Below are 17,227 nucleotides of genomic sequence, written 5' to 3' on the forward strand. Positions count from 1 at the left end.
CTATCAAGTGATAATCCTGAAGTTGTAGCAGTAGTGTGTGGTTGTGTGATGTGCTCGAAGTGTGCTTAGGTGGACACTTGTAGTCTGGATACTAATTTATTTGCGCTTGTCACTAATGATCTGAAACCCACAGAGGAAAAATATTTAATGGACTGACTAGCCTAATTCCAAAATTGTTCGAAGTCAGGAGTATCCTGTGTAAAAGCCGTCTGTGGAAGGAAGACATTAGGGATAAGTGGAGGCGGAAGTGGCAGAATTCTGGCCATCTGGATGTCTTGATTTCTGACAATATTTTCTATAGGTGAGTCTAATTAATATAGGTGCAGGAAAGTCTGGAACAAAGGTCATGTATTACAGTAATGCTTACACTGTTACCTGCTAATACTAAGTATGCACAATCATGGCCACTCGGTCTTTAAAAGTGCTTGCGTTCAGCTGAATTTGCATGGTTGTAAGAATCTACTTGTATCATGAACCCAACTACTCATCTATCTAAATTATTCCCTAAGAACTAGTTGATAATTAGTTAATGTGTTGGTTTCAGGAACTAGAAAGAATCACAAATTGGCAAAATCCAGGAGACATCCTATCAGAGAACAAATGCAGCTGGGTGACCTCCAGGAGCAACTCCAGTCTGCTAAATCGTAATACGTGTTTTCAAAGACTGCTATTTAAATGTTTGCATTTGTTTGTACACTTTTAATCGAAATTACCACCAATTACATATTCATATACATGCATACTTGTATGTGGGGGTAAGGGAAAAGGGGGTTAGGAGTTGGGTCTCTGACGGGCTGGGGTATCCCCCCCACATTCAAAATAATGATTTTAAAAAAACAGGTTGAATTCATGATGACCAAAGTGCATTAAAAAAAAGCAGAATATGCTGACTTTAAATAGTAGTCTATGAAACAAGTACAACCATGCTAAATACAGGTTTGAAAAGTGTGATAGCAAAACACAATGCTGAACTGTTATGGCAGCTCCCCTCCCCCACACATCACATAACTCAACTGTTAGATTACATATGGCAATCCCCATTATGGCAGCTCCCCCACACATCACCTAACTAATAATGAAGGGTTCCTTAACCCCTGCCAGCACTCGTTTTCAAGATATTTTTTACTGCAACTGGCTTTAGTACCTACATCACATTTCAGTCCTTCTCTGTACCATGCCAGTGCTTACCATGTGCACCTGCTGTTTGTTCCCCGATACATGTTGTGGCCGCTCAGGTGGGAGAGCGTGTTGTGAGTTAGCTGAAGAGAGTGGGAAGCTGATGTCATGGGGGTAAACATATATTTGGTATGCGTTATCCTCCGCTCCCCTCTCTAATCACCTTCCACACAAATGTGGACATATGATGGAGCTATGAACAACTGGTAAAATGATCCACAACTATATAGTCAGCATGCTAAATCTTTAAATATATGAATCAATTTTCCATCTCTTACAGTAGGCTTACTGTAGTTTGGATGGAGGAACCCATTGTCGGTTCTTCTGCGGCTTGAATTTGCACCTTATGTTTTGGGACAAATGTAGGCGAACAGGCCCAGAGCCTTTTGACAGATGTATTTCATAGCAATGCCTGACACTTCTGCCCATGAATCTGAAATGTACTGGTTGACCTCCTCCGGGTCATAGAAGGAAAGAGGAGATCTGCCAATTCAAAAGCCTCCACAATAACAGTTCTAATCCATCTGAGTTGTGTTGAGCTGGCCGTGGGGTGGTTCCTTTTCTATTGCTTTCAAATGTGTCATATATGCTGTCACAACTTCTAAACATCGCAGTACATTTCAATGATATCAAGACTGCTCTTCTCACATGAGGAGTGCCACCCACGGTTCCACACAGAACCTGACCGGGACCCTAGCATAGCTAGCATTACATCCTGGTCCAAGTGAAATTAAGAACTGATTTCAGGAAAAAAACATGTTAATTGTTAAAGGATGAGGGCTTCCGGACTGTTACTTACTTGTTCATCTCTTCACCGCAGTGCTTCTATGTCTCCTATTTGTCATATCAAGAAGATAGCTCCCGAAAACAGAGTTTTATACGACAACCATTGTAAGCCTTTTTCTTCATATAGCTCAAAGGGACATTTTGAAAAATCATCTCTCTGTGCCACTTCACTGGATGAACCTACGTTTTAGGCCCTGGCTCTAAACATGTAGGCCAGAAAGTCTGAGTGGATCCATCCCAACCTCGAAGGGGGAGCAACTCTGATGAGTACAGGATCTTGAGAGGTAACCAGAGCCAGGGTCACCGATAGCTTCAGTAGGTGCTAGAACCCTGTCATACTCGGCTAAGCAGGCACCACCAAAATAATGTCTATATCTTTCTTCATGATCTTCCTGATCACTCTGGAAATTAGGGGGATGTGCAGGAAAGCTTTTTGCAGGATTCAAGGCCAAGCAATATTTAAAGCATCTCTCCCATGCCTTTGGGTCAGGGACTATGCAGCATAATCCCTTTTTCCCTTTATTTGTATTTGTCTCAGAGAGAGGAGATGGATTTCTGTCCAAGCGATGATATACTCTGCACTACTTTGTACTTTACAAATGAAGAGAAGTTATAGAGTTCCTGGAGTATGGCCAAATGAAAGACGGTGAGCTCTCCACTTGAGACCATTTCTCCGGGGATGATTGTTCTCCCACAGTGGCTGCCCATCCCATATGACGGACATCTGTTTCCACCATAGTGGCCGTGGAGGGTCCATGGAAATACCTTTTTTTAGGTTTGTTAATATCATCCACCACTGACGTTTGGTCTGATATCATCAGTCGTGGAATTCTTTTTCTCATACGTTATGCTGATCAGGTCAGAATGCTTCAGAACATGATTTGCTAGGTGTTTTATGTGAAAACGAACCCCAGGGCCCTAGGAATTTTTTGGCTGCCATATCCCCTGGTATGTTGAGCCATATCTTCACTTTATTTTGTTTCGTGAGACAGAAGCTCTGACAATCTGTTCTTCAGTTTTTCTGTTCTCTTTTAATGAGGTTAAACCATGCAAATGTGTGTGACCATGGTTGCTGCAGTGACGTCCAGTCTCTGCACAGGATGCATCTGTGACTTGTGATGGGTGATGAGTCACCCCAGAGGTGACAGAACTTGGCTCACCGCCTGAGTATGCATGCGGGTCATCCAGAATCAGCCAGTCGTCCAGGTAGGGGTGGATACAGATTAATTCACAGCCATCAGTGGGGCTACCAACTTTGTGAATATTCCGAGCACTGTCTTCAGTCTGTTGGGGAGTGCTGCATATTTTAGATGTTCACTATATACAGTCAACTGGAGATAGTTTGGGCGATGATGGTAGGTCTTCAAAGATCCAAGTGTTGACCTGGTAGCTGCAGTGATTGATGTGTGGGGGCGTTTGCTAGGGCCGAGCACTGGCACATATTTTAGCACCAGCACTTGTTATTTTAGATTTGATTATTATGTGGTGTGTTGTCGACTATTATTTTTTTTTAACTGTCTGTCATTCATGGTCACATGAAAAGGAATAACAGTGTGCACTGGCCAAATGTTTCTGGATCTCGGCTGGCTCATCATTAGTCATGAACCTAATGACCAATGCTGGCATGGCAATGCTAGTCATTGATTTTCATGACTACCAAAGTGTTGAAAGGAGACAATGCTGGGCACTTCTGCTGAGCATGCCTACATACTGCTTAAGATAGAGTACATGACATATAGGCCACTTCCTTACTGTATACATGGCAACAAAGCTGCAGCAAGGTGAGCAGCTCGGGCTTGTTGTGCAAGCAGCTGCCAGGCAGCCATAGTACCAGGGGCAGTTAACTAGTTCAAGGGACATTTACATGCAAATGTGCCAGTGTCAATGGCATGAATGGCATGTGGTGTCCGTGGCTCTGTCTACACTGTCCTCTGCAGGCGACGGCACTCAACTGGACCATAGGGCCTTCCATAGGGCCTTCTTAAGCTGGGTACTTCCCCCCCCTTATCTTCTGGTATGCAGCCAGCATGGGCTGTGTTGACATGCAAATATGTGACAGGCCACCATCTGACTGAGTCTTAAACACACACTTGCATTTGGATGCAATTGGTACAGCACATTATTTGGGCAGAGGAACATCCAGCAAAGAGAGGACAACAACATTAAAGTCTAAAGTATTGTGACAAATCCCTAGATGTCATCACGTTCCCCCAACAGGGAACCCCTCCCCATGAGGGCAGGGAGGTGAGGGAGCTACTCAGTAGTCCCCCTGGGGGTGGTACACAGCAGGAGGATCTCATGGAGAGAGACGCCCCCTCTGGGAACAATGACAATCTAGAAAGAATGGGGTATGACCCCCTCCCAATTACCCCTCCTCAACCTACACCTGTGGTACACCGCAAGAACATACAGTGATGAATCTGAGGATATTGTCCCTTCTCCCCGAGAGGAAAACATTTCACATGGGGCCTTGGCAGTGGCGTCCGCAGTACAATAGTTCCCGTGGGGGTGGTGCACTGATGGAGGATCACATGGGGGAGGAACTCCCTTATGGGATTAGGGACGACTATCTTCGGAGAAGACGGTATGCCCCCACAGTAGTATCCCTTCACCCCTCTCCAATATTCAAAACTCCTATCTCTTCCTTTGACCATACCAATATCTGTTATAGTCAGGTTAGTCGTATCCTAGAAAATACAAAGTCTATTAAATCTGACTGTATGACATGCAGTGAGAAGAATTAGAAGCTCAGGAGTCTAAGGATCACTATGGAGAAACAGAATGAGCAGTATAGCTTCTCAAGGACTGAGTTAAAGAAGATGATCGGGAGGCAAAGGTTCATTGACGAAAAGCAGTATGAGCATTCTGGTTTCCCAATGAAAGTGATTGGCCCAAAGCAACTTACTGTCCCAATGTGGGGGTTTAAATATCAGACAGCTGACATTCAGACGAGAGATTATCCTTCAAGGAGAAAGCTGGCAAGCGGAGCTATGGCCAGCAGGACGAGAGCCAGCTGGAGGGAAGCTGAAAACGGAGGGAGAAGAGAATGCGAGCAAGGTCCCAGAAGCCAGGATTGCTCGAGTAGTTGCCTTCAGGAAACTCCAGGCATCCCATGTTCCCGCAAAACCCCTGCAGCAGAGAGGATGCACTGACTGGTAGAAGCAGACGTGCAATGAAACCCCAAACCTGACCAGAGCCTCCAGAGAAGCTGTCGCTTCTGGGAAAACACTGGTACATTCCAGTTGGAAGCAAACATGGATGTGGGTTACTCAGAGGTCCCGGGGAACAAAGGGGTGAAGACAAAGGCCACAGAAAGGGTGTCTGGGATCCTGGGAAACAAGTGCAAGTCTAGGGATCGCATTTTATTTGAGGTCCAAAGACAAAAGCCAATCTGAACTTTGCGAGTCTGGGACTTGCACCAATATGAGAATCTAAAATGAAACCAAATTGAATATTGCGAGTCTGGTACCTGCACCCAAAGCAAAAAAGCATATGTTCTACCAGTTACTTGGCAGGAGAGTAAACCAAGTGTGACCATTACGAGTCTGGGACTCGCACCCAGAGAGGGGCAATCAATGAGAGGAGGACGGCTTGGCAGGAGAGTATACCAAGTCGAATTGAATGTTGCCAGTCTGGGACCACACCCAAATAAGTTTCATGAACGGATAACCGCTTGGGAGGAGACTGTACAAAGCAGTTATAGTGTGAGTCTGGTACCCACACCAAAAATAAGAGAAGAAAACACAGTGCAACAAATCCTATACTTGGCAAAGTCGATAGGATTAATAGGATAATATTCCTGTGAACTGCCTATTGACATTTGTGGAAACAAGTTTAGGGTTGAGGGGCCGTATAAAGAGAGAAACACTACACAAAGGACCCTAGGTGAAAGGGCTAAGGCCATACAATTGGAATCCTTCAGTTTGTGGAAATTTCTTTAACTCACATTTTGCCGAAAAGACTGGGAACTTTTCTGTTGCTTGGAACTAGAAGGAACATGTTTATTTAGGAAGAGATCATCATACCATAGTTTGTTATTAGTGTTAGGGACAAAAGCTCAATAAATACCATAAAAATAATAAGGTACAAGTTACTTACCTGTAACTGTTGTTCTCCAGCACGGGTCTGGAATGGATTCACATGCTCATGAATATTCCCCGTCATCAGGCTGGGAATCCTCAGTAAAAGAAAAAACTGTTTCAGTTTTGTTTCTAAACTGTCTTTCTCCTATAAACCAATCACTGAGCTCTGGGTCATACTGCCCCCAGCCAATGACTGCCCTCTTCCTAATCCCCTCCTCTGGCAGCCATCTTCAGATTTGGTAGCACGTAATGCGGCAGTAGGACCAAGAGAAGAGCCGCAGAGGGGCAGGCGGGAGCGATCGCATGTGAATCCATGCCCGACCCATGCTGGAGAACAACAGTTACAGGTAAGTAACTTGTTCCTTCTCCAGCATGGGGTCTGGCATGGATTCAAATGCTCATGAATAAAGAATACATAGCAGTACACACATGCACAACCACGGGAAGTAGCAAGGCTCAACAGAAGCAATCTCTTACCTCCTTACCAGGCTCACCGTCAAGCGAACAGGTTGCGCAGTACTGCTTGGCCGACTCTGGACTCCTCCCTGGAATGCCTGTCGATGCAGCAGAAACTTGTGAAGGTGTGCGTCGACCTCCACGTGGCAGCCCTGCAGATGTCCATCAGGGGCACAACGCTGTAGTAGCAGTGATCGCTCTGGTAGAATGGGCTCTGGGACGGCCAGGCACCGGTCAGTTTGCCAAGCGGCGACAGTGAGTGATACAGGGGAGAGCCACCTGGAAATGGAAGCCTTGGACAGGGCCTTCCCATGGTTCACAGGATCAAAGTTCACAAAAATCTGAGAAGTTTTCCGGAAACTCTTTGTGCGGGTCACATAGGACTTCAGCGCTCTAGCCACATCCAGCGAGTGCAAAGTCCTTTCCGGCGGCGACAAAGGTGTCCGAAAAAACACAGGAAACACCAGGGGCTTGTTTAGATTAAAGTCCGACAGCACCTTGGGCATGAAGGAGGGTTGCGTCCGCAGCACCACCCTCGTCTCGTGGAAAGTCAAGTAAGATGGTTTACAGGATAGGGCCTGGATCTCACCCACTCGTCGTGCAGAGGTGATGGCCACGAGAAAAGCTGTCTTCTATGACAGAAACTTCAGTGGTACAGAATGCATAGGCTCGAATGGAGCTCCCATGAGCCTAATAAATGCCACATGGAGTTCCCATACTGGGGCCGGAGCCTTCACTGGCAGGAACAAGCAGAATAGTCCCTCAATTAATTCCTTGACCAACCGGTGCGACCACAAGGAGGGAATTCCTGGGGATCTGGTGTAGCGGGAGATAGCTGTCAGATGAACCTTGATGGAGGCATGATCCAGCCCTGATTTTGCCAATGACAGCAAATATGGAAGTACCTGAGGGGCTGTGACACTCAGAAGGTCGATCTTCTGGGAGCGGCACCAAATTGCGAACCTCTTCCATTTGAGTCTGTAGCATTTCAAAGTAGATGACGCCCTGGCCTTGGCGAGAACCTCCTTGCAGTCCGATGGAAGATCGTAACCCCCGAATTCTAATACTGCAGGAGCCAGGCCTTCAGATTCAGAGATCCTCGGTCATGGTGCAGAATTGTGCCTCCTTCCCTGGCGAGAAGATCAGCGACCACTGGCAGCTTGACTGACATGCTCAGAAGGTCCGGGTACCAGATCTGCCTCATCCATGCTGGTGTGACGAGGATCATCCTGCACCGGCACTGTCTGAGTTGATTATTGACTCGAAGAAGCAATGGCAATGGAGGAAACGCATACAGAAACGGGCCATCCCAGGGGAATGAGAATGCATCCCCCATGCTCCCCGGCTGGGGTAACCTGCTGGCAAACCTTTGGCACTTGGTGTTTGTTGACGTCGCAAACAGATCGATCTGGGGATTGCCCCATCTGTCGAACAGGTTGTCCACTTGGTCCTGCCAAATCTCCAACTCGTGGCAAGAGAGTAGCTTCCTGCTGATGGAGTCAGCAATGGTGTTCTTCACTCTTGCCAGGTGGAATGGAATGAGGAAAATTCCTTGGCCGACAGCCCAGTGCCACAAGTTCTGTGCCTCCCTGGAGAGAGCCAGGGATCTGGTGCCTGCTGCTTCCGGATGTAAAACATTGTGGGGGTATTGTCCATGAAGAACCTCACCACTTTGCCCTTGAGGGATGGTGGAAATGGCTTGAGGGCCCAAAACACTGCCTGTAGTTCCAGTACATTTATCTGTAGCGTCTTCTCTTCTGGGAGCCACAGTCCTCTGGTGTTGAGACGTCCGGTGTGAGCTCCACAGCCTTCCAGAGACGCATCCGTCGTGACTGTCTCCTGGTACAGGGGGCTCTGGAAATCCATGCCCCCGGTAATATTGGAGCATACGCCCCACCATCTGATCGCTCGTTGGAACTCCTCGTCAAGCGCAATCCTATCCTGGAAGCTTCCGGATAGCTAGACCCATCGGGAATCCAGGAACTTCTGTAGAGGCTGCATCCGTAACCTGCAGAGTCAAATCATGGAAATGCCCAATAACATCATGCTGAGCAGCGACTTGATGTTCCTTACCGTGGCAATCTTCAGTGTCAACAGCCATTGCCCCTTGCCCAGGATGGCCGATATCCTTTCCTCCGATGGTGACGCCAGGCACTACACTGTGAGCTTTTATCCCAGGAACAGTACGTCCTGCGATGAAATTAAGCAGGACTTTGCATAGTTCACGGAGAACCCCAGATCCATCAGCAGATGGACGGTTCGCTCCGTGTGTTAGGCGGCGGTGTCCCTTGACTTGGCCCAGATGAGCCAGTCAACGAGGTAGGGGTAAAAGTGGATCCCTTGCAGTCGCAGATGGGCCGCCCCTGACGCCAAACAATTGGTGAAGACTCTGGGAGCCGAGTTCAGCCCGAATGGTAGGGCCTTGAACATTTAATGCTTCCCCTGAATGAAGAAGCGCAGAAACGTGCAGTGTGCTTTGTGTATGGCGACGTGGAAGTAAGCGTCCTCCAGTTCCAATGATGACAGAAAGTCCCCCAAATCCAGAACTTCTGGGACTTGATGTACTTGTTGAGTCGCCGTAGGTCGAGAATGGGCCTCCAGCCTCCAGGCTTCTTTCTTTCGAGGAAGTTCCTTTTGTATACTCCAGAGCCACGGAGTTGCTGTGGAACCAGCTCTATCGCCCCTTTCTGTAACATGGCCCGAACCTCGAGCAGCAGCTGAAGTACATGGTTTTCCTGCCGGGCCACCGGTGGTATTCGTAGACACTTTCATTGGAATTCTAAGGTGTGTCCATGGGCGAAAGCGTCCAGCACCCATCAGTCAGTGGAGATGGTCTGTCCAAAGCCCTTGTCGGGCCCTCCTGTCTAAAGTTGGTGGCCTAGAGCCCCCACGACGGCGAAGACAAACTCCATTTCCCATCTGGTGGAAACCTGTCCCCGGGATGTCCAGGGCCACTGTGATGGCGTGGTCAGACACCATCTCACCTTCTTGAAGGATCTCCAAAGCCTCAACCCGCTTATCATTGGGGAGGAAATCCAGCAGCGGAGCCAGTTTAAACCACAGCTCCCAGTCTTATCCGGCCACGAGTACTTAACTTTCCTTGCCCATCAAATCCAACTTCTCCCCCTTGTTGTCCTGAGTGGTGGATAAAGAGGAGAAAGCCTAGGCGGCTTCTTCCTGGAGGCCGCTGAGACCAGTGAGTCCAGCAACGGCTGAGACAGTAAGCACTTGGGTGCAGAGTCCGGCACCCTGTACTTCTACTCCAGCCATTCTCTTTGCTCGGGCTGTAGAAGAGTTCTTCAGCAGAGCCAACCCTTCGTCCCAAACATTTTCCAGGAGTGGGACGAAAGGATGGTCTTCCTCTTTGCCTCCAGGCGCTGATATAACAATCCTTTCTTCTTCTTTTCCTCTGGCATGACCTGGAAAAGGTATGATGCTCAGACAATCGTTTGGAAAGATCCTACCTCATCCGGTGGAGAGGCTCTGTGCGTAGGTGATGGGAGGTCCCCATCCCGCTGTCGTCATCCGTGCCTGTTGTCACCATGTCCATCTCCATCTCCCTTGGGGGGGGGAAGAGGGGTATTGGAGTGGGGGGCGATGGGTGGTATGGTGGCATAAGATCCCTCCTCCTCTTCTTGGCTGGCGTTTTTCCTGGTTTCAATGGAGTGGCCGGTACTAGCACCGCGAGAGGAGCAGGCGGAGGTGTCGCCGGCATCCTCCTCTGGATCTCAGACACCAGCGTGTGTAGAGCCGAGAGGATTTCCAGTGAAAGGTCTCTAGGTGGTATTTGGAGTGTAGGAGTGCTGGGGTCTGGGACCTCGTCATCCTGGGGCCCCTCGTCGTATACTCCATTAACAGTAACCATGTCGTCGTCCCCCCCATCATGGGGTGAGTCTCTGGCGTTTCCCTCGTCATCGCCCTCCTGGACGGTGTGGACGTAAATGATCTCATCCTCATTAGCTGAAGAAATGTCAGTACCTTGGAGGCCTTCAACGACCTCAACCCCTTTCTTCAGGTCCAGAGGGGTCAGTCTCGGGCTGAGGTACAGCATCCTCCTCTCCAGGGCTTTCTCAGTTGACTTGCTGGAAGCCTCCCTCCTGGGAGAGAGACACCCTGGTAGTCGTCGGGGTACCCTGCAGGTCTGCCCCTACAGCCTTCGAAAGCAAAGCCACCACTACCTCGAGGGAGGGTGACGGTTTTGCATGGTGCACTTGGGCCTTCATGGAGAGGCTGGTTTCCTTGTCTGGTTTGGCCTTTTCCTTCCTGGCCATGTCGGACACTTTGTCCTGCTTGGCCTTCTCCTGGGCCTTGTCAGACCCTTTGTCTACCTTTGCCTTCTCAGTCGCCGACGGGTCGGACACCGCACCCTTCCTGGCCTTCTCCTGCTTGGCCTTCTCCGGATTCTCTCTCAACTTCCCTGGGGTAGTTGACTTCCTCTTGGACTACGATCCAGAGTGGTGGCTGGAGATAGATGCAGATGGAGATGACAATCGTGCCCTGACCTTCGTGGGACTCGCATCAGTGGCGACCCCAACAGAAGCAGACTTGCGGTGCTTGGTCTTGTTTTGGGCGCCCTCAAAGGACTTATAAGCCTGCTCAGGTTTGCCAGATTCAGGAGTGGCATGCCCCTGGGTGGCAACCGGGGTAGAGGCCTTGGACTGCAGCTACGCTTCCAGCCGTTGGTGTCGATCCTTCAACGTGTGCTTCGAGAAGCCTCAGCAAAACTCACAATCCTCCTCCTTATGCATCGGGTGCAAGCAGGACAGACACTGGGAATGCTTGTCATCCATATACACATTCGGCAAACCGCAGTCGGAGCAAAGCTTGAAGAGGGAAGCACATTCCTTCTTCTCTTTTGACATGATCCACGCAGTGTAGGCCTGAAGAATCTTCTGGAAGCCTCCAAGAAGAACACTCGATGAAAAACAGCCCTGATAGTTTAACTCTCAAAAAACTGAGGAACGGATCCCTGTTAGTCGGAAAGATGATCAATGGAGCACAATAGCTTGATCGACCGAAAAATAGAGTTTAAAAATGTCAGCAAAATACTCGAAGAGCGAAGCACGAGGACTCGCAACAATTGAACGTGTGGTAAAAATCTTAAGATGGCTGCCAGAGGAGGGGCTTAGGTAGAGGGCAGTCATTGGCTGGGGGCATTATGACCCTGAGCTCAGTGATTTGTTTTTAAACTGTCTTTCTCCTATAAACCAAACTGAAACAGTTTTTTTCTTTTTCCAAGTATTCCCAGCCTGACGACAGGGAATATTCATGAGCATGTGAATCCATGCCAGACCCCATCCTGGAGAAAAATAATAATAATAATAAAAGTAGGTTTTTTGAGACACAATAGGGACAGACTTTATCATTTGCCCATTATGACTGTTTAATTAGTTTTCTTAGAGGCAGAGAAACCCCTCTTAGTTTTAGGCATAGTGAGGCATTTATCCAACCCTTTTTCATATAATAAAGGTTTATAATCATAAAGATGCCACCACTCTGTCCGAGTCTTAATTATGACCCCTCACAATACCAAACAAGCCCATGTACCTGTGTAGGGGTAGTGACATAAGATCCACTGAGATGAGGAAGAGCAGGGATTGCCTAAGGGTGACTCCCTTGACAAGTACTGAGACGAGGAGGAGGTGCGGAACAATGAAGTGCAATGATGAGAACCCGAATGGGCATTCTAGATGTCAGTACCCATTCAGATGAAGAGGAAGGAAGGACTTACTTGTGTGTCGAGCCCTCCCTGGAGGAACCGTGAGCAAGGAAGTGGTTCGGCGGAGAGCAAAGCAGAGACCGCTGAACGGGACGCGAGCTAGGGAGCCGTGACATCCCTATTCAGTCTAATCAGGAAAAACCACATGGAAAACTGGCAAGCCAAAGGTCCAGGTGTGTGAGGATCCTGCACAGTGAACACAAGTGAAGACATGCACGCCAAGAGAAATTACAAGCTGTGGAGCTGCTGCAGCCCACCAGAGAACAAGAGAAACTGAGGGAAGAACGAAGCTGAAGCCTGTAGAAGCCCATACCTACCGTAGAAAGCCATCAAGATCTCAAAAGATACCAGGGTTGCTGGGACAGTTGGTGAGGGCATGAGGGAGTCATGGAGACCCTTCCCCACACAAGAAGAGCCAGAGAAATCCTCTTCTTCTGGGTAGTACCTGGCAGGAGAGTGAATCAGGTCTGCCTGAAGTGAGCCATAGACTACTTAGACTCTGGGAACCATGCCCACAAAAGTTCCATCCAAAGCCATCTTCTGTGTGGCAGTACCTTTTAGGAGAGTGAACCAGGTCTGTCAAATCTAACGTATAAGAAAAGCCAGGGGAAGAGAGTCATTCCCCCTGATGTTGTGATCTGTGAAACCAAAAATAAGGGAAGACCGGGGAAGGGAGGCATTCTCCCTGGCATTGTTAAACCCTGAAACCAAGATACCAGGAGAAGGGAGGCATTCTCCTGGTAATCAAGGCCAGGGGAGGAGTCATTCCCCCTGATTTTGTGGAACAGTAAAATATAGATATCAGGAGAAGAGTCATTCAGAAAAGTGTTGGACCTTTGTCTTTTGTGATGGAGGACAATTTTAACTTGGGGAATGGGACCAATCCTCCAAGAAGAAACCAACACCGGGAAGTGAAATTTCATTCCTCATCCAGAAGTAGGGAATCATTCTACTGGGCCAAGAAAGTTTACTTTCTCTTTAGTTTAGTTTTGTTTTAAGTGTAAGGGACAGAAGTGGGCTTATGGGCTGCACAACCACATTTAAAGAGTAATACGTTATATGTAATATTCGGAGCTGAATCAAGGGAAATCGGGAGGACATCGCCACCTCCCTCTGGGACATCAGGATCTCTGTCAAGTCTTCAGAGTCCATCACCCGCAACTCCGTCTCCCACCTATACTGTAGTCCAGTCATGTCTCATGACAAAAAGGAGGATATGCACTGGTACATAGTCAAGGTGACCTTCCTGTTTATTTGCTGTGCCTCGATGTTGGCTTCCAGAGGTGAGCAGGCAGGGATGGCCTGCACATCCAGAAGCTGGGCATTTAGTGCGTGGGTGAATTGCATATAGTGATAGCTTTCCACTGCCGGAAACGCATAGGTGTGTTGTAAGTTAGGGAAGGAGCCGACACCCATTACATGTTGCAGCATGAGAGTACTGCAACAGGTCTAAGCCCTGAGCACTCCAATATTGTTAATTTTGGGCAGGAGTGAGTTTCACCATAGAGGCTGGGCAAGCATCGGGTTCCCACCCCAGCCAATGCCCCGATGTGCAGCACCCCAGATCCTTACAATGTGACGAGTGACCCCTGGTAGAGCCAGGTTACTCCCATCCCCATACAACACCTGGAGAGGCGAGATTTTGCCCATCCGAGCCCGCTTTGTCTTAACGTGCTGTAGGTGCGGGTCCCCATGTAATCAGTTCTTGACCACTGCTACTCGAGAGGCCCAATAGTAGTGCACTATAATTGGTAGCCCTACACCGACCTCCCATACTAAGCATTGCAGTGTAGACAAAGCAATACGAGGCTGCTTCCCACTCCACAGCAGGACTTAATAGCAGAGTCGACTCTTGGTACCTAGGTAACGTGAGCAACTTGAACAGTGCCGCCTTCCCTAGCAGTGTTATTGGGAGGAATTGCCAGCGTATTAGATCCTGCATAAACCGTTCTGGACATAATAGCTTTATAGACAATGTGCTTGTGACGTACCTTTCTCCAGGGCCCATAACTCCTGGAACAGCCATCGGGCAGGTCTATAGAGCTTCGTTAACTCTGCAGAGCCCTTGATTCGTTGCTTTCTCAGAGGACATTTGTAAAGTTGTAATGATATTTTCATATACTGTTTCACAGGGATGCAAAAGCAGTTTTTGTATTATTAATGGCTCGGCTGAACTGTATTTTATTTGGATTTGCACAAGGTGGGCAGGCCTATAGAAATATAACAAGGATGCTTCTACCAAAGAGTTCAGTGGATCTCTAGAAAGTTATCAGAACTTTAGAAAATTAAGCTTTGAGATAATGCCTTAGGGAATTTGGAGACCACCTTAAATTGACCTGGATTTTGAAAAGAGAGGTGAAATCTTGTGTTCTGCCCAGTACAAAGGCATGGTATACACAACAGACCCGAAATATAACCTATCTAGAACCTGCCTTCTTTGACATGTATGCTTTCCATCTTATTTCAGAGGCTGCCTCAGAAAAGCAGGAAGTTATACTGCGGTTTTGAGCGACTCCTGGTGAGTGTCCTGTTCACTCATATGTTCTACCCATGGTGCTTTATAAGCCATCTATGATATCATCACTCGCTCTCAGTCACTTCCCTCCATGTAAGAGCTCCAAGTGGGCATCTAGGCATACTAACCTTGTATTGAGTGTGATGATATGTGGGGCCACGGACAAGTAGGGCTGCTGCAAGCAATGTTGGAAACAAGTGTGAACGGTCACACTTCAGTGATGGCACATGCTCCTGCTAAGACCTACAAGGCAGTACACTATCAAAACGCATCGGAAGCAGTCACTGCAATATGGTAAGAGCTCAAGTGGCGTCTTGTACTCATTGTTATGGATGGACATTTTTGAGGGAACTGTACTGAATAAATGACACTCAAAGAAGGAATATAACTCTCCAACTGAGGGACAATAAGACCTGTACGCTTTGAAATATGCCACTTCACACTTTACTGAACTAACAACATGCATTCACAGGTTCTGTAAAGCAGCACATTGCACAGATTGCATAGGATCGCAATGTGCATAGTTTACATGTGGAGAGTCAATGATGTTCCAGTTAATCTACCTTTCAATTAACACTGATGCCCTCCCCCCCCCCCACCCTTACTGTGATGCGCACTGCAAGAATCACATTGTCCATGCCACCAGAATGGGAATTCTACGAGGTTCCATGTAGCACTGTCAACCTCTGAAAGATTTAACAGTGCTTCTCGGTCATTTAAATCCTCGTCTACCTTAATCGTTTCATTTAATTACTATAGAATGGATGATAATTTTAGACAGTTATAGCTGCAAATGTATGCAGTTGCGTAAAAAGTGAGATTTGAACAGTGGCTAAGAGTCTTACAATGTGAATGAGATTTGCTTGACTCAACAGAAGGCAAAGCAAGTACCCTGCACACTCGGCACAGTGCCAAGTATGGAAAATTGTGACTTCGCCTTGCAATTGTTCATCACGCTCCAATTAGCATATTGTCCATAGTTTTTCACTCTGCCCAATTTTCTCTATTAATTCCATACATAACACTCATCGCAATGTAATGTATACATTATACGCAACTTACTAACACATAGTTAGAACACCTCACAACTTTCCATAATGCCCCACCTGGAGCAGATTGCTACTAATCAATTTCATGTAAGATCATGGTCCAGCCTGGATATTTTCCAGGCTTCGATGATGTAATAACCAGAGCCCGCTGTCATCACTCTGTTTGCTGATTTCTCTGCATTTATTTCACTATTCACTTATACAGGGCTGCTTCTGTTAGCGCTATACTGTCACTATTTGGTTCTGCGGTATGTAAAAATAATGTTGGTTTCCCACCAGGGGACCGGTAACTAAAATGCTGCGCACAGTCCCACCCTCGGCCAGCATAGAGACGAATCATTAAAATACGTGCACGCTAATACACAATCATTAGCACCTTAGATATGGGTACGTAAATTCCTAGTGAAAGTATGGTGATTATCTGACACACATTTCATTTAAGGCGTTTTGTCTGCACCACTCACAGTGGGCGTGGAGAGCCAGCTTCTCGACTCCTTTTTAGCTACTTTTCAGTGCTGCTGTAAAAGTGTAACTGTTGATGATAAATGAATTGGCTTATAGTTTGTTTTTCCTCAGAATTTTTTCTCCAGTTAACGATTTTCCTTCTTCATGTGGTTTAGTTTGGGGCAAGTCATTTACTTTTGAGAAATGGGGTTTGAGAGAACCCTCTAGGTCCTGGCGCTGGATAAATTGAGGTGAGACTCAGGCTGGTGCGCGGGGCGCATTAAAATGATAAGACATGCCACTGATATCTGTAGTGCAGTGGTTTTTTATTTCATAAATATGGACACACTAGTTTTTCCATAAGCAAAGCCAACGCGTGTTTTGACCTAAAAGGTCTTTATCAAGGCTGCGAGACAGTCCGAAGTTGTAATTCAAATGAATTTTGTGGTGAAAAGTGATTATGCGTGAGGGTGATGAGATGTGACAAAGTGTATCCAGTGTCAGTGTACAATGACGTGATGATATTTACATGGCATTGTTGCACAATTGTATAGTGACCGTATTTAGAAAGTATTAGCATTTATACGTCACAGATTGGATGGACAAGGACAACTGCAGTTTATATAGAATACATATATAGTTTCAAAAGATTGAACACCCCATTAGAGAAGGGGGATGTGGAAGCACCAAGGAGCAAAAAAAAGAGAAAGGTTAGATATAGTTAGGTGTTATAATTTAGAGATGAGTGCTAAGGAGGAGCAGGTTCTTACTGTGGTCAGTATATGGTGGATGGATACTGTATAAGGGGGGTCGACAGGGTTCCCTCAAATCCCCTTTCTCAACACTATTAAATCGTAGGGCGCCCTGAGCAATGTTCTATGGGAACCGTCAATCAGGCAGAAGGAACTTGTCCTCTTGCTCCAGCTGTGTTATACCGCAAGTCATTTAGATTGTTTCTTCTTTTCAGGGTTTTTAGAAATGTTTCTTAGAGTCATGACTG

At 47.2% G+C, this 17,227-nt stretch overlaps 1 protein-coding gene across 1 annotated transcript in view; it reads left to right on the forward strand.

The window, feature by feature from the left end:
* RAPGEF3 (Rap guanine nucleotide exchange factor 3) overlaps positions 1-17,227 on the forward strand; it is a 764,587-nt gene that overhangs the window by 609,680 nt on the left and 137,680 nt on the right. Inside the window, exon 23 of the mRNA XM_069653198.1 lies at positions 14,687-14,737. Within this exon, the coding sequence (XP_069509299.1) occupies positions 14,687-14,737 (51 nt within the window). The remainder of the gene's footprint in view (positions 1-14,686; positions 14,738-17,227) is intronic.

Source organism: Ambystoma mexicanum, chromosome 3q (assembly GCF_040938575.1).
Source record: "Ambystoma mexicanum isolate Mex_15411 chromosome 3q, UKY_AmexF1_1, whole genome shotgun sequence".
Taxonomy (NCBI): domain Eukaryota; kingdom Metazoa; phylum Chordata; class Amphibia; order Caudata; family Ambystomatidae; genus Ambystoma; species Ambystoma mexicanum.